At 43.6% G+C, this 18,472-nt stretch overlaps 1 protein-coding gene across 1 annotated transcript; it reads right to left on the reverse strand.

Annotated features, from left to right (window-relative positions):
• Positions 1–535: 535 nt before the first annotated feature.
• Positions 536–17,726, reverse strand: LOC116973762. Its single transcript, XM_033022071.1, has 6 exons — positions 17,573–17,726; positions 12,481–12,660; positions 9,318–9,421; positions 6,094–6,152; positions 3,037–3,176; positions 536–786 (listed from the first exon to the last, which is right to left on the reverse strand). The coding sequence occupies exons 1-6, from the start codon at positions 17,655–17,657 to the stop codon at positions 536–538; spliced, it is 819 nt and encodes a 272-aa protein (XP_032877962.1). The 5' UTR covers positions 17,658–17,726.
• Between the last annotated feature and the right edge of the window lie 746 nt (positions 17,727–18,472).

Consider the following 18,472-nt stretch of genomic DNA (forward strand, 5'->3'; position numbering starts at 1 on the left):
GATAAGGTGAAGAGCTACAGTCTTTTCTGCAGGGTTGGGGAATCTAAAACTAGAGGCCAAAGGTTTAAGGTAAGAGGGGAAAGATTTAAAAGGGGTCTGAGGGTCGACTTTTTCACGTAGAAGGTGATGCGTATACAGAATGAGTTGCCTGAGGAAGTGGTAAAAGTGGGTACAATTAAGACATGTAAAAAATACTTGAACAGGTACATGAATAGGAAAGGTTTGAAGTATATGGGTTGGCAAAGGCAGGTGGGACTAGCAACTTGGTGGGCATGAACGAGTTGGGCCAAAGAGGCTGTTTCAATGCTGTATAGTTCCATGATTCAATGACTTCATTTCCGCTTGGTATCTAGTTTTCAGCGAAGGGTACCTTGCATTCCTATAAGTTTTCTCCTAAGTTTCTGAAAATAATATGTCATATGAACATCTTACTATAATGACAACCAAAACGAACTTTTAAAGTAAAATAACAATCATGTGGCTAACGTGGTAAAAGCTGAATCAAGTTCAGGAAATTACTGAGTAAAGTCTTGGGCTATGTTTGAATTCCCTTGTAATTGACTTTACCTTTCCAAATTGCAGTTGCCTTTATCAAAAGAATGCTGACAGAGCGTTGATCACCTTCGTCGAAGACATAAAGACGTTCAGCAATGGGGGCATCTTCCTCTTCTCTTGATGCCCTGATGAACCATTCTGATACATCAACCCTGTCCTTAATGATACATGACAGTTGTACAGAATCCTTATAATTAATGATATCAGGATAGACTTCCATCTTCAGTAGTCCTAAAAGAACATAATTGTTTGTTAAAAGAATAAGTATTTTTGCACCACATCTGAAACACATTTCTGAAATTACTGCTCCTCGGCATCACTGCAATAATATCGGTGAAGGCATTTGGTATTTAATAAATGGATGATTGGACACCATAATTCAGTAAAATTGGAAGTACATGTAATTAAATTGGAACTTATCATGTCTTCAGTATGTGTCGCACACTGATTGGTAACTAATTGCCGGCCAAGATTACTATACTTAGTGGGCAGCACAATGGTGCAGAAAGAGAGTCACTACCTTTGTGCCAGAGAGCCAGGTTCAATCCCAATCTTGGGTGCTGCCTGTGTGGAGTTTGCACATTCTACTTGTGACTATGTGGGTTTCTCCTGAGAGCTCCAGTTTTCTCCCAGGTCAGTGCGTTCATTAGCCACAAGTGTGTGGTGTGAATGGTAGAACTTATGTGTGCATAACACAGAAGAGCCACAGAAGATAAATCTCCAAAGCCAAGGTAGACAAATCATTCGGGTCCGATCAGATAAATCCAAGGACATTGTGAGAAGTTGAAGAGGAGATTGCAGGTTCCCTGGCTGAGATTTACAAGTCGTCATTAAATGCAGGTGAGCGGCCAGAAGACTTGAGGGTGGAAAATGTTTTGCCTCTATTCAAGAAGGATTGCAGTTGGAAGGTTATGTTACAGTCATATAAGACATTGGTGAGGCCACATTTAGAGCATTGTGTTCAGTTTTGGACACCATGTTATAGGAAAGACATTGTCAAGCTTGAAAGCATTTACCAGGATGTTGTCAGGGCTCGAGGGACTTCGCAATAGGGAGAGTTTGAACAGGCTAGGACTTTATTCCTTGAAACACAAGAGAATGAAGGGTGACCTTATAGATGTTTACAAAATCATGAGAGGCATAGATTGGGTCAACGCACAGTCTTTTGCCCAGAATAAGGGAATCAAGAAAGAGGGGACATAGGTTTTAGGTGAAGGGGGAAAGATTCTGGTGAACTTCTACCACTGCACCATCGAGAGCATCCTTACCAACTGTATCACAGTATGGTATGGCAACTGCTCTGTCTCCGACCGGAAAGCACTGCGGAGGGTGGTGAAAATTGCCCAACGCATCACCGGTTCCTCGCTCCCCTCCATTCAGTCTGTCCAAAGCAAGCGTTGTCTGCGGAGGGCACTCAGCATCGCCAAGGACTGCTCTCACTCCAACCACAGACTGTTTACCCTCCTACCTTCCGGGAGGCGCTACAGGTCTCTCCGTTGCCGGACCAGCAGGTCCAGGAACAGCTTCTTCCCTGCGGCTGTCACTCTACTCAACAATGTACCTCGGTGACTGCCAATCACCCCCCCCCACCCCGGACACTCCTTTCACCAGGAAAAAATAATTGCACTACTATGACTGAATGCACGTAAATATATTTATTTATTGCTCATATTCTTTGTCGTTCTTCTAGGGAGACGCTAACTGCTTTTCGTTGTCTCTGTACTGTACACTGCACAATGACAATAACGTTTGAATCTGAATCTGAATCTGAAATGAATGAGCACCTGAGGGAAAAATGTTTACACAAATGGTTGTGGGTGTATGGAACAAGCTGCCAAAGAAGGTAGTTAAGGCAGGTACCATCACAGCGTTTAAGAAACATTTAGACAGGTACATGGATAGGACAGGTTTAGTGCAATATGGGCCAAAGATTGGCAGGTGGGACAGTGTATATGGGGCAAATTGGTTGGTGTGGGGATGTTGGGCCTAAGGACCTGTTTCCATGTTGTATTTCTCTAAGATGTGGTGCCCTGGTGGAAAAAGGCTGAAAATTTATTTCCTACACTTGCTGCACCTTCATTGTGCGTGGAGAAAAATAAAGTTTTCCAGTTATCACCAAGAAATAAAATCTAGCCCGGTCTTCCTGTGATGTGGATAAATCTGGCCTAGGTATTGACTCAGTTTGTGCTGCAGCACTCTGCTAAACCTCATCCTTATCTAGGCTATGCCTCGTCAACCTCAATGTTAAAGTACAGGAGCAGTTGAAACTTCAGAAATAAATACATAATTTCATTTGTCAGAACTACGTGCCTTTTCACCAAATAGTACTTCTGAATGCTAAGGCACAGCCATTTTCACACAGTACCAAAGGTTTACTTTACAAATATTAATGGAGACATGACCGGTTTTCTTGTAAGTATGGATTAAATAATTGCAACTATCATACATTTTTGATCGTGTATTTCAATATTAAGCTCATACCATCAACTTTCAGTTTCAAGGAATCGCTGTCAACCTCGCTTCCAATCAGAGAAATCGCATCTTTGGCTTGCCTTAAAAAATCCTTGGATGATAATTCTCCATTGATGTTCAATTCAAACTCCACAATGAGGCTTCCGTTGCTAGTGGTATGTAAAATACAAAGCAAGAATAAACTTTCAAGCTAAACTTCCTATTTAGGGCTATAGCAACTTACTGTAAGGGACGTTAAACTCCTTTGCTTGATGAAAGAAGGACAGAACAGATGTAATTCTAGGGAGGTGTGACATCCATTTAGCGCCAGTAGATACTACATCATTATAAGTAAGTTAGGATCTCTCTGCTCAGATTGAAACATGGAACTGAAGCATCTGACTTGGGAATCGAACTGATCAAGTGTGTCGAATCAGAGGGAGATTACGCACAACTCCCCCCTCTGTGCTGTCTAACTCTTCACGCAACCCCATGGTTGGATGTAGCAGATGCTATTCGTCAGCTGGTTTCCTGCCCGACAGCGGAGCTTACACATTGATCTTGTAGATTGTTGCACAGGGCTCCTGCATTCTGCAAACAATGGGCCCCAAGATGCCCACGGGAAGGCAAAGATGGATAATGTGAGGGTGGGGGTGGGAGGTGGGTTGGAGGGGGCTGCTGTTTCGTAGTTAGCCAACCCACGTGAATGGAATTTCCTCAAGTCCCGTCTGAAATTTAATGGCAGAGCCAGTTTACAATTATGTGATTCCTCTTCCTGGTCAGAGTCATAAGGTCATAAGTGACAGGAGTAGAATTAGGCCATTCGGCCCATCAAGTTTACTCCACCATTCAATCATGGCAGATCTATCTCTCCCTCGCTCCTAACACCATTCTCCTGCCTTCTCCCCATAACCTCTGACATCTGTACTAATCAAGAATCTATATATCTCTGCCTTAAAAATATCAACTAACTTGGCCTCCGCAGCCTTCTGTGGCAAATAATTCCACAGATTCACCACCCTCTGACTAAAGAAATTTCTCCTCATCTCCTTCCTGAAAGCACGTCCTTTAATTCTGAAGCTGGCCAGACTGAGGGAGTGGCTGACCCCAGGGGAGGTGAGACTGCAACACCACATCATAGGAAGTGCAACAGAAGGAGCAAGGGAGTGCAACAGAAGGAGGAAGAGACTGAATCAGTCAGGAGGAGGAGTTAGGTTGGATGGGCTCCGTGTTTGAGGCAGCAGGATACAAGGATCTGAACAAGTTTGCTTGGCATACCACAGAGAAGCACTTCAGTTCATGGCCCACAAGGAATGTTGAGAAAGGACATCCCTCCATCATAAATACCCCCTTCAGCTGCCAGCTTTCCATTATCATCATTTAACATGGAAACATGGAAAGGCGATATTTCGGGCCGGGACCTTTCTTCAGACTGGACCAAGACAGCGGGAAACAACCAATCTCTCCAGAGGTGATATGTGACCTGCTGAGCTACTTCAGCACGTTGTGTCTTTTTTTGTAAACCAGCTCCTGCTGTTCCTAGTGTGATATATTTATCTTTTATGAAATAGACAATGGACAATAGACAATAGACAATAGGTGCAGGTGTAGGCCATTTGGCCCTTCGAGCCAGCACCGCCATTCAATGTGATCATGGCTGATCATCCCCAATCAGTACCCCGGTCCTGCCTTCTCCCCATATCCCCTGACTCCGCTATCTTTAAGAGCCCTATCTAGCTCTCTCTTGAAAGCATTCAGAGAACCTGCCTTCACCGCCCTCCGCAGAGAATTCCACAGACTCACCACTCTGTGAGAAAAAGTGTTTCCTCGTCTCCGTTCTAAATGGCTTACCCCTTATTCTTAAACTGTGGCCCCTGGTTCTGGACTCCCCCAACATCGGGAACATGTTTCCTGCCTCTAGCATGTCCAAACCCTTAACAATCTTATATGTTTCCATAAGATCTCCTCACATCCTTCTAAACTCCAGAGTGTACAAGCCCAGCTGCTCCATTCTCTCAGCAAAAGTTTGAATGGTTGAATTCCAAAGGACGTGCAGGTTTGTGGGTTAATTGGCCTCTGCAACATTGCCCCAGAGGGCCTGCTTTCCTGATGCATCTCCAAAAAAGAAAAATTATTCATATCGGAGCAAGTCTCAGATGATTAAGATGCTCAATGACCATTCCTCTGTTTACTTTTCCATTGTGGATTGAAGCAGATAGGTCACCGGGTCTGCCTGGGAGTCATGCCAGATTGGGTAAGAACCACATAGAAGGGAAAATCTGTGTGAAGGGATGGAGGGGTAGCGTCTAAGTTCCAAATGGGTGGGGCGTGGACGAGGTTGAAAGTTTCACAAATCAGGTTGAGCAGCAGAAGGGGGAATGGCTGGATGCTAGGGGGTCAATGATAGCTTTGGTAGCAGGATCATCAATTGGAGAGATTGGGTTGCGAACTGATTGCTCGGCTGCGAGTCACAATCAGGTCTGGAGCTGGGAAATTCTGCAAGAGGTAGATTTTTTTGACATAGAATTGTTTTCTTTGAACACATCTACCTGTTGCCAGATTTTCCATGGGCTGGGACTAGTGCAGGCACGTCTCTGATGATGCTCACCTCAAAGAACCTGTGTAGGCCTGGCCAGCTCCTTCTGTGCGCCACTAATGTACTATGCGGGTGCAGACCTATTGTACATTGCACTTTGTTAGACACCATTAAAATGTTTAACACACACACAAGGGGCTTTGAAAGAAGTCATGGTCTCTTCCAACCACACAATGTACCTTAATATGCTCTGCAGTCTCTCTCTCTCCAGGTAAATACCACTGTTGAGCACATATAGTCGATGCACTGTGTGATATAATTTTTTTAATCCAAACGATCACCAAAATATTAAGAGTAATAAACATACTTGGAAAAAGCTAATGCACAGAGAAGGCATGAATATTGAACAATGATATTTAGAGTTCTTATGAGGGAATATATCAAACAGGCATGAGCTTGAGAACCCTGCAACCACTGTTGTGGAGAAGAATTGGAATAAATATATTATTTGTGCTATTTAATATTAATTCAATTCACTTTTAAAAGATTACCAAAACTGCAGTATTTTGACACACTGGTACCCCTTCAGGTTACTGAAAGAATTGGCAAGCTGCAAATAAAATGAATAGTAAAGGTTAGCTTTAGGAATAACATTTACGGACAAAATCAACTGTTGTTGACTATAACTAAACAAAGAGCATCCAAATAAAATCCTTTCACTGTAAGATATAAGCATGCGTGCAACCTTCCATTGAGTCCATTTATATCTCATGTTGCCTCGACAAGGCCAGCATCATAATCAATGACAACTCTCGCCCCGATCACTGCCACTTCTCCTCTCTCCCTTCGGGCACAAGGTCTAGAAGTATGAAAATGCACATCTCCAGATTCAAGGACAGTTTCTTCCCAGCTGATATCAAGCAACCATTCTATCGACAATGAGAGAGCGGTCCTGAGCTATTATCTACCTCATTGAAGACCCTCAGACTATCTTTAATCAGACTTTACTGGACTTTATCTTGCATATCTTGCCACAGAAGGTAGTTGAGGCCAGTTCATTGGCTATATTTAAGAGGGAGTTAGATGTGGCCCTTGTGGCTAAAGGGATCAGGGGGTATGGAGAGAAGGCAGGTACGGGATACTAAGTTGAATGATCAGCCATGATCATATTGAATGGCAGTGCAGGCTCGAAGGGCGGAATGGCCTACTCCTGCACCTATGTTCTATGTTTCTATGTCTATGTCTATTAAACGTTATTCCCTTTATCATGTATCTGCACACAGTGGATGGCTCAATTGTAATCATGTATTGTCTTTCCACTGATTGGTTAGAATGCAATTACAGCTTTTCACTATGACATCTTCACCTTTTTGGTTTTTGACAAAATAACTTTGACTAAATATTATGTACAGGTAGTTCTGCTACAACACGTGTTTCCATACCGTGAATTGGATATTAAGTGATTGATTAATTAGGGAATGCTATTTTTATTATACCAGCCAACTGGGTAACAAAATGGATTTAAATTGAAAACTAGCATATTACTTAACTGTTACTATGGAAATTGAGAAGTGGAAAAAAAGCTGCTTTGCAATAAAAATAGTTGAAGGGAAAAAAGATTTCTATATAATCTCCCTGTCTCTTAAGAACACAATCTGCCAGTTTCTCGCAGATGGCCATTGAAATTGATATTACTTGTTCTGACAATTGTGCAATGCTACTCTATTAAACAATGTAATATACAGCCTATAGTATTGTAATCTTGCAGTAATACAAATAAACTTAAAGCTATTAAAATAAGGCTTATTTTTTTAAATCCTGCAGGAGAACATTTTTATTATTGTGAGTTAACTCCTGAATTCCGAACTCCCTTTTCCCCTTTGATACTATTGATTTTCTGACACAATTGCCAAATAACACAAAGTTTCTTAGGAATGCAATTACCTCATAATAGCAGATCTACCTGTACCTGTTTTGTGTATATATATTGAATGAAGAATGCAGTACTTCAAACTCAAAAAATATTTTTTCAAGTGTGTGAAATTATTGGGGTGTCTGGATTTTTGGGTACTCAACCCTTTTGCGTACTCAGCAAGCAGAGCAAGTTGAGAAGATTGTGAATGAGAGAGATATTTGCTTTTATAAATAGTCATCACATTTAATGTAATCTTTGGTGAAACCGCAGGTAGATTAATCTGCCCAAATTCAAGACAGCAGTTTGCAGAAAGGAGAGGTGCTGAATGGATTTAATAGAATCACATCAGGAAGGAAGGACTTTACAGAGGACTCGAAAGGCTACTCGTGGAGCAGAGATGTTTGGAGGAGATTTAAATGGGTTATTCAAAATGAGAAGAGGTTACACAGGAAGAATTTATTTCCTGGCAGAAAGATCAAAGCCAAAGGGCAAGTTTAAGAAAATGAGAAAAAGAACAATGAGGGGAAAAAAAATAAATGTTTTTATACCTAACAATGTTATTATTTGCAAATGGCCACTACATACTGGCCCCTAACTATTGGAAAGGTCAGCAAATTTCACATTATCTTTCAAAAAGTATATTTACTTAAAGGACAATAATTGTAGGGTGAAATGGAACAGCAGGAGTATGGGAATAATTGTATTTTTCTTTAAAATGTATTTGGACAGGAAAGGATTTGAAGGATACAAGCCTAATGCAGACGTGGACATGGGACAGAAAGACATCAGGGTTGGCAGGGACAAGGTGGACTGTAACAACTCATTTCTGTGCTGAATGTTCCTGAAGTTCGGTGATTCTTTAATTGACCTGGCATAAGCAAAATGGGTTGGATAATTTCCATCTGTGTGTATCATTTTATGAGAGATGAGAGATGAGAGATTTGGAGCATTTACTTAAGGATGTACCTTGCTAGCAATTGCTGACATTTTTAAACTGGATCACCACTGATTAATTGTTGTATCTGCACTGAGTCTCAGACTTAAGTGCAAGTCATGTTAAGCATGGAAATGTGGGACTTTCTGATGGATTTAGAAGGCCAAATTTGCGAGTTCCACAGCTGTATTTCAGATTCCAGTAGTAATTGCCAATATGCTTGATTTCAATATTTGCAGTGCCTTCTATCGATCCTATTAATAGTGGGGAGGACAGTACCCATGATGGAATAAGCAGTGTCCATCACATTTTCAGGATGCAGAAACCCTGCTTGATGGACCCCCCCCCCCCCCCCCCTCCACTTACAGACAACCTTGTGGGACCATGGTCAGTGGCTTCTGGAAGGGAGGCAGTGTCAGCAAGGCATGGCCATATACTTACACAAGCCTAAATTGTACATGAAGAGTTTTGGTTATTGCACTGAACTAATAACAACCACCAGAAAATCATAAAGTAAACAAATCATTTAACTTCGAGAATGTTGGCACAATGTTCAAAACCAAAAAATTCAGATCTAGAAATATTTTTCAAGAAATAAAACTACAGCTATGAACATCACATTTGATCAGATCAGCTGGCAATGGTGCTTTTCTCTTACACCCAATCTAAATAGACAATTGACAATAGACAGACTATAGATGCAGAAGTAGGCCATTCGGCCATTTGAGCTAGCACCGCCAATCTAATCCGATTGTCCTGATTGGATTCTTAGAAACAGATGAAATGTTGAAATGCGATTCTAAATTAGAGATTTTAATTATATATATATATTGTATGTATAAAATAGACTCAGGCAAAGGCCATGGGAATTAGTCATGCTTACTCTTCTGTACCTTTGATACTGGATTCTATTGAAATGTACATACCGGTGCCGTAAGGTTATTTTTAAGATCTTGATAATCTTTTGATGACTTATTTAGAAAGGCCTCAAGGTATTGCCGATTCATTGTAAAGGTGCCTTTTGCCGTAACTGAAAGAAAATTTGGGAAATTATCAACATTCTTGGCTACCATCCAAAAATAATATTTTGCATGAAGATATCGAAGGGCATTAACTCATAAGACCCACTCTGTTTAAAAATGCCATAGGACTGATAAAAGCAACCTGCACTCCTGGCACTCACAGCACTGGATCCATGATTGCAACAAGGCTAGTCAAACAATTCAAACACTAGTGCAGATGCAACACCACACCAGTCACATGGGACGGATGAAGAAATGAAGTGCTGGCAAAATGCTATGTTTGAAACGCAGCACCACTGGCTAAGGCAATATATTATTTCAGGTTGTTGTTACCATTGTTTGGGACTCCACATTGGGGAGTTTACTTTCACCAATTTCAGGTAGTCCTTGCTTTCTCCCTCTTTCCCCTCCTCTTCCCAGCTCTCCCACAGCCCACTGTCTCCGCCTCTTCCTTTCTTCTTCCCACCCCCCCCCACATCAGGGTCTCGACCCGAAACATCACCTATTCCTTCGCTCCATAGATGCTACCTCACCCGCTGTGTTTCTCCAACATTTTTGTCTACCTATGACATTGAGCCAGTTCATAATACAATGCATAGATGGTTTGATAAAAAATGCAAATCAATTTCATGAGAAAAGGCACAAACAAATGTTCCTTTCTCTAACAAGAGTAGGTTAATTGTGTTATATTTCTGTGCCTCCTGGTAATCTGCATCTCTAAATCCTTTGCATGTACATACTTTGCATATAGAGATACTGTTATAATGTTGACATTGTAAGCGCTGCAAACAAATAATAACCTTGGGGAGTGAAATTGAAGGTGCCAGCACCCACAGTGTTGTTGATGAGGCAGGAAAACATATTTTCAAAACAGTATTTCGCTATCCCCTTGAGTTTGAGGATCATGTCTCAGTCTCGTTCCACCAGAATCTCCTTTATCAAGGCTAAATGCCAGAAAGTTCTTAACCAAACTCTGGAGAAAAATGTGTTAATGCTAAATACCAACAAGCCTTGCCAGAGTTTTATGGTACATTTTAAAGGGGAGTTATGACGTGTAGCTTTTCAGAGCTTTTAAGAGCATAAAGCTTAGGGAGCCAAATATTAATTCTGAGACACAAGTCTCCATATTTGATTAGTACAGGTGTCAGGGGTTATGGAGCAAAGGCAGGAGAATGGAGTTGATATGGAAAGAGATATCAGCCATGATTGAATGGCGGGGTAGACTTGATGGGCCGAATGGCCTTATTCTGCTCCGTGAGTTTATACTGGAATCTTGCATGAAACACACAGTGATGGAATAACTCAGTGGGTCAGGCAGCATCATGGGAGGACATGGGTAAGTGACATTTCAGATCAGGACCCTTCTTCATACTGATTGTAGAAAGGGAGAGAATGTTGGGTAAGAGATGGGAGTGGGGCGAATCCTGGAAAGTGATCGGTGAATACAGATTAGGGATTCAAAATTAGGAAGATGCATGGGAGAATGAGTCCATGAAGGCATTAAGCACATGAAGTTGAATCCAAATTCTGAAATAAACAGATGGAATGTACAACATAGAACATAGAACAGTACAGCACAGGAATAGGAGCTTCAATCCACAATGTCTGTGCCATATATAATGTTAAGACAAACTCTTATCTGCCTGCACATGATCTATATCCCTGCATTCCCTACATATCCATATGCCTATGCCAATGTATCTTCAGTACCACTACCATATCTGCCTCAATCGCCATCCCCAACAGCACATTCCAAGCACCCACCACCCTCTGTGTAAAAAAACATGTCCTTTAAACATTGCCCTTAATACCTTAAAGCTATGATCTCTAATATTTGATTTTTTCCATCCTAGGAAAATGGTTCTTACTGTCTACCATATCTATGCCTCTCATAATTTTATAAAATTCTATTAGGTCTTCCCTCAGCCTCCATCACACCAGAGAAAACAATCCAAATGTTGCCCTTTTATGCCCTCTAATCCAGGCCGCATCTTGGTAAATATCTTCTGCACCATCGACAAAGTCTCAGCATCCTCCCTGTAATGGGACGAATAGACGGTGGGAGAGTGGAACAGTTGAGAGAGGGAGGGGAGAAGGAAACGGTTGGGAGAGGGGGGTTGAGGGGGAAGAGTAGGGAATAGTTGGGAGCGAGGGGTAGAGGGGGGAGAGGTGAACAGGTGGGAGCGGGGGGTGAGAGGAGAATTGTTGGGAAAGGGGGAAAAGGTGGGGAAGAGGTGGGGAGAAGGGGGGGGGGGGTGGAAAGGGGGAGAAGGGGGGAGGTGGGGGGGAAGGAGGGAGGGAGAGAGATTATATTAAGGCACAGATGGAGAATTACAGTGACAGGGGACGGATTACCCTTGTGAATTGAATGGAGATGTTCAGCAAAACAATCTCTTGATCTGCGTTTGGTTTTAATAAAAACAAAAACACACAGAGAGTGGTAAATCTCTGGAATTCTCTCCCACAGAATGTAGTTGAGGCCAGTTCATTGGCTATATTTAAGAGGGAGTTAGACGTGGCCCCTGTGGCTAAAGGGATCAGGGGGTATGGAGAGAAAGCACGTACAGGATACTGAGTTGGATGATCAGCCATGATCATATTGAATGGCAGTGCAGGCTCGAAGGGCCGAATGGCCTATTCCTGCACTTATTTTCTATGTTTCTATGTTTCTAAGACACTAGTTTGGAACAAATGCAAGGGAATCGCTGCTTTACATGGAAGAATTGTTTTGGGTTCCTGTGTGGAATGAACAGAAGAGGTAAATACCCTAGTGTTCCACATCCTGAAGCTGAATGGGAAAATGCCTTGGGAAGGGGGGTGGTGTTAATAGGAGATGGAATCAGAAAGTCACAGAAGGAAATGTCCCTTTGAAAATGCTGAAAGGGGAGGGTAGGATGGGTCTGGTGGTGGCATCCCGTCGATTAACCATCAGAACATTTGAGTTTTTATTGTGAATATAAAAACAAATTTAAAGTTAATTGAATTCTGCAACAAAATATTTGCTTGAATAAAATAATGGATTATATATTTAAAATGTTATTCGTTGTTGTTTAAAGAAACTGATTACCTTTTTGTATTAGACTGGAAACATCCTCTCGGCAGAAACCTATTTCATCCGTGGTCAAGTCACTACAGTTAGACGTGGATGTATTTGAGCATTCTGGCAAATCTTTGCAAAATTCACTATCCTTTTGCAAAGTTTCATTCCAGAAAGTGCACTTGCTTCCATTCCCCACGTATTTGCATTCTAAAAAAAGACAGCAAGCAGATAAGCTTATTAAAATGGTGAAATGCATTAATCATATTAAGTACTGTATATTCCAGTAGGCTTGAACTTTTTCTGATGTTAGCTGTTTCCTGCAGCTGACACATCTCCTGCTGAGCATTTTCGGCATTTTCAGATTTTACTCGCATCAACTCTTCAGAAGCTCAGTATGTATATTGAAAATGTCCAGCTGCATCTTTGTACGAATGTTTTTTTCTAAAAGTCCAATATCTTTTAACTGTGCTACCTTTCTAAATGACAGATGTGAAACCCTTTAGATACTTCAGAAATGATTCCCCACTTTCTCTGCATCTGTTGAACACTGGTACAGTTTGAGCCAAGCAGGCAGAGGTTCGTGTGTACCGCCTCTAACCTCATCTACTGCGTTTTGTTCCCGATATGGGCTCCTGCACATCGGCGAGATCAAGCATAGATTTTCATCAAACATTTGCGTTGGGTCTGCCAAGGACTACCAAATCTCCTGGTCACTAACCATTTTAACTCCTCTTCTCATTCCCATACCAATCTTCCTGCCCTGGGCCTTCTCCATTAACAGAGTGAAGCCACATGCAAATGGGAGGAACAGCACCTCATGTTCCCCTTGGGTAGCTTGCAACCCAAAGGTATGAAAATTGAACTCTCCAATTTTAGCTAACTACAAAACTACCTACCAACCTCCCCCCCCCCCCCCCCTTTCTTCACCTATACCCTATTTTGTTCCCCTCCCCTTCTTTCCCTTGTGCAGGGGCGGAAATCACTTTTAAAACATGGGGGACGCACAATGGGGCCTAACTTCTAGGACAGGGGTCGGCAACCTCTGGCCCGTAATTTGAAATCATCCGGCCCTCAGGTGTATTTTTTTTTTAATTTGTTTTCGTGACCTGTGAACTGCAGCCAGTCCTGGGGCACACAGGCGACCTGGGCACTACAGTTAGTACCGGGGCAGGCGAGCCGACCTGGGCTCTATAGCCAGACCTGGGGCACCAGGCGACCTGGGCTCTATGGCCAGACCTGGGGCACCAGGCGACCTGGGCACTACAGCTAGTACCGGGGCAGGCGAGCCGACCTGGGCGCTACAGTCATTCCCAGGGCAGGCGAGCTGATCTGGGAGGTACAGCCAGTCCCGGGGCACTCAGGCACCATGGACGCTACAGCCAGACCTGAGACAATACTAGAAATAGTATAGAAATAGAATAGTAATACTAGAATAGCTGGGCAGCGGCAGCGGCGGCTGGGACAGCGGCAGTGGCGGCCTGGCCTCGGAGCTGGGACAGCGGCAGCAGCCGCCCGGCATCGGAGCTGGGACAGCAGCGGCAGCGACAGCGGTGGCCTGGCCTCGGAGCTGGGACAGCGGCAGCGGCCGCCCGGCATCGGAGCTGGGACGGCGGCAGCGGCAGCCGCGGCCTGGCCTCAGAGCTGGGACGGCGGCAGAGGCGACCTGGCCTCGGAGCGGGGGCAGCGGCAGCGGCCACACGGCATCGGAGCTGCGGCAGCGGCGACCAGAACTCGGAGCTGGGGCACGTTCCGGCGGCAGCGGCCACTCGACCCGACCGCGGGCTCAGTGGACGACAGCGGCGGCTGGGACAGCGGCAGCGGCCTCGGCGCAGAGGGAGAATAAGAAGGGATGAGACAAAGACTTAAGACTTTTGCCTTCCACCACAGTGAGGAGGTGCCTGTTGAACTCACTGTGGTGGATGTTAATTTGTGTTTATTGTGTGTTTTGTCATTTTTACTATATGTAGGACTGCAAGGCAACAAAATTTCGTTCAGACCGCAAGGTCTGAATGACAATAAAGGCTACTTGTTACTTGTAACTTGTTGGGTAGGCTAATGGGACTGAAGGATGATAAATCCCCTGGGCCGGATGGTCTGCATTTTAGGGTCCTCAGGGAGGTGGCTCTAGAAATATTGGACGCATTGGTGATCATTTTCCAATGTTCAATAGATTCAGGATCAATTCCTGTGGATTGGAGGATAGCTAATGTTATCCCACTTTTCAAGAAAGGAGCGAGAGAGAAAATGGGGAATTACAGACCAGTTAGCTTGACCGGTGGTGGGAAAGATGCTGGAGTTGATTATTAAAGAGGTAATAATGGGGCATTTGGATAGCAGTAAAAGGATTAGTCCAAGACAACATGGATTTATGAAAGGGATCTTGACTAATCTCTGGAATTTTTTGAAGATGTGACAAGTAAAATGGATGAAGGGGTGCCAGTGGATGTAGTGTATCTAGACTTTCAGAAAGCCTTTGATAAGGCCTCGCACGGGAGACTGATGACTAAAATTAGAGCACATGGTATTGGAGATAGGGTGTTGATGTGGATAGAAAATTGGTTGGCAGACAGGAAGCAAAGAAACAGAAACATAGAAAATAGGTGCAGGAGGAGGCCATTCGGCCCTTCGAGCCAGCACCGCATTTATTGTGATCATGGCTGATCGTCCCCTATCAATAACCCGCGCCTGCCTTCTCTCCATATCCCTTGACTCCACTAGACCCTAGAGCTCCATCTAACTCCCTCTTAAATCCATCCAGTGATTTGGCCTCCACTGCCCTCTGTGGCAGGGAATTCCATAAATTCACAACTCTCTGGGAGAAAAAGTTTTTTCTCACCTCAGTCTTAAATGATCTCCCCTTTATTCTAAGACTGTAGCCCCTGGATCTGGACTCGCCCAACATTGGGAACATTTTTCCTGCATCTAGCTTGTCCAGTCCATTTATAATTTTATATGTTTCTATAAGATACCCCCTCATCCTTCTAAACTCCAGTGAATACAAGCCTAGTATTTTCAATCTTTCCTCATATGACAGTCCCGCCGTCCCAGGGATCAATCTCGTGAACCTACGCTGCACTGCCTCAAAACTTTTTCACCCAGAGAGTTGTGAATTTGTGGAATTCCCTGCCACAGAGGGCAGTGGGGGCCAACTCACTGGATGGATTTAAGAGAGAGTTAGATAGAGCTCTAGGGGCTAGTGGAGTCAAGGGATATGGGGAGAAGGCAGGCACGGGTTATTGATTGGGGATGATCAGCCATGATCCTTGGCCCTTGTGGCTAAAGGGATCAGGGGGTATGGAGAGAAAGCAGGTACAGGATACTGAGTTGGATGATCAGCCATGATCATATTGAATGGTGGTGCAGGCTCGAAGGGCCGAATGGCCTACTCCTGCACCTATTTTCTATGTTTCTATGTTTCCATGATCACAATGAATGGTGGTGCTGGCTCAAAGGGCCAAATGGCCTCCTCCTGCATCTATGTTTCTATGTTTCTAAGCGAGCCGATCTGGGCGCTACAGCCATTCCCGGGGCAGGCGAGCCGGCCTGGGAACTGCAATCCCGGGCTGCAAGATTCTAGGAGCTGGCGGCTTCCGGTCACAGAGCCTGTGGCCTTACCATCATGGAACTGCCTGACTTCGGAGAGCGGTGTTGACATTGTGGTTGCGACTCGAAATCGGAGGCTTCGGTTTTGCTGCACCATTTTTCACAAAACATGGGGGGAGGGAGGGGATGGGGGATTGGCCCCCACCTCTCAAAACATGGGGGGTCAGCACCCCCCACCCTCTCCCCCAGGATTTCCGCCCATGCCCCTGTGCCCCACCTGGACTTGCACCTATTTCTCCCCTGTAACTCCCCCTGGAGTGTGAAGGCGGACTAGGGTTGAAGATGGTCCGGGCAAGGAGAAGGAGAAGATGATTGCAACAACAGGCCTTGATGGCCAACTGCAGCTGGGGCTGTGAAATGGCACTAAATCCTGGCAACTATTGCAAAGAGGCTCAGTGGATTGTTTCTTATCATTATGTGCTAGCGAGGTTTTGTATGAAAATAATCTCACTGAAGATAGACATAAAGTGCTGGAGTAATTTAGCAAGTCCTTTCTTAGGCAGCCTCTCTGGAGAAAAACGATGGCCGATTTTTTTTTCGAGTTGCGACCTTTCTTCAGGCTCAAGACTTCAGACTTCAGACTTCAGTCTGGAGAAGGGTCCCAACCCAAAACGCTATCCATCCTTTTTTTCATGCTGCCTGACTGCTGAGTTACTCCAGCACTTTGTGTCTTTATTCGGTATAACCCAGCATCTGCACTTCCGTTCTACACATAATCTCACTGAACTGTGTGCCAAAAAAAAGGATCTCACTACCTTGGCGCATGTGATAGTAAAGAAACCATTGAACCATTGAAGAGGTACAACATTCCATCCTGGACAGAAACATAAAGCTGGAGTAACTCAGCAGGACAGGCAGCATCTCTGGAGAGAAGGAATGGGTGAAGTTTCGGGTAGAGACACTTCTCCTGTCTGAAGCAGCTCTCGAGAAGGAACGGGAGACGTTTCAGGCTGAGTCCCTTTTTCAGACTGAAGACTGAAGAAGGGTCTCGACCCAAAACTTCACCCATTCCTTCTCTCCAGAGATGCTGCCTGTCCTGCTGAGTTACTCCAGATTTTTGTGTCTATCTTCAGTCTAAACCAGCATCTGCAGTTCCTTCCTACACTTTCCCTCCTGGATCTTGGCAATTCCCGGCATGTGACTGTCCAAATTGAGAAGGAGCATTCAGGAAAGTATTGGGAACTTTCAGGACTTGCATCAGGAGCACAGAGAAGTCTTGAGGAAGGAACAGACAATATGCACCATCTTACAAATTACCCACCCACTGGCTCTATCTGCCACCTCCCGGCTTATCTACAGAAGAATCTACAAGTCCCATGTTAGTCTCAGAAGCACAAAACTAGAGTGGAAACAAATCATCCTAAATCCTTCCTAAAAAGTTGTAGCAACAGTAGGGTAACTTCAGCTACTGGGTAGATTTGCAATTCTTCCCAGAGTAACATTAACAACTGACCCTAAGTTCCAATATTTTGCACACATATTTTAGCATCTTGGTTGAGAAGCATATCTAACTTACCAGTTGTGATGTTAACATTCAGGATGACAAGAAAATCATCTCTTCCAGGGATTTTAACAGTAACAGGATAAAGCATTTTCTTCATATATTCAGCAATAGTTGTAAGCCTAACTAATTCAAAATTTAAGTCTGCATGGTAAAATCTTTTTGCATGTCGTATAACTGGAATATGAAAAACAGGCAAAAAAATCGTTATTCATCAATGGAAATAGAAGTAATTAAGCACTACAAAATCCACCCCCATTCTGTTTTCTTTCCCATTCAATAATTACATGTTGACTCATGACTGTGATTCAGAAATAATGTTATATGCTATTAAATGGCATATTCTGCATGAAATTTCAAACAAGACCTCATCTGCTACACAACTACAGCAAAGAAAGTTAGAAACATAGACACATAGAAAATAGGCACAGGAGCAGGCCATTCGGCCCTTCGAGCCTGCACCGCCATTCAATATGATCATGGCTGATCATCCAACTCAGTATCCCATTCTCTCCACACCCACTGATCCCTTTAGCCACAAGGGTCACATCTAACTTCCTCTTAAATATAGCCAATGAACTGGCCTCAACTACCTTCTGTGGCAGAGAATTCCACATATTCACCACTCTCTGTGTAAAAAATGATTTTCTCATCTCGGTCCTAAAAGACTTCCCTCTTATCCTTAAACTGTGACCCCTAGTTCTGGACTTCCCCAACATCGGGAATAATCTTCCTGCATCTAGCCTGTCCAACCCCTTAAGAATTTTGTAAGTTTCTATAAGGTCCCCCCTTAATCTTCTAAATTCTAGCGTGTACAAGCCGAGTCTATCCAGTCTTTCTCCAAAGTTTGTGGTGTTTTACTGCCCAATGTTTTTTTTTAACCAAAACTTCTAAATCATATTGAAGAATCACTTG

The sequence above is a fragment of the Amblyraja radiata genome, chromosome 5 (genome assembly GCF_010909765.2).
Source record: "Amblyraja radiata isolate CabotCenter1 chromosome 5, sAmbRad1.1.pri, whole genome shotgun sequence".
NCBI classification, from domain to species: Eukaryota; Metazoa; Chordata; class Chondrichthyes; order Rajiformes; family Rajidae; genus Amblyraja; species Amblyraja radiata.

Coding starts and splice junctions, on each gene's coding strand:
- LOC116973762 (XM_033022071.1), bottom strand. CDS start 17,657: ATGAAGAAAATGCTTTATCCTGTTACTGTTAAAATCCCTGGAAGAGAT. Junction 9,422..12,480: donor TTCCAGTCTAATACAAAAAG/GTAATCAGTTTC, acceptor ATTTTCTTTCAG/TTACGGCAAAAGGCACCTTT. Junction 787..3,036: donor CTTGAAACTGAAAGTTGATG/GTATGAGCTTAA, acceptor ATGTTCTTTTAG/GACTACTGAAGATGGAAGTC.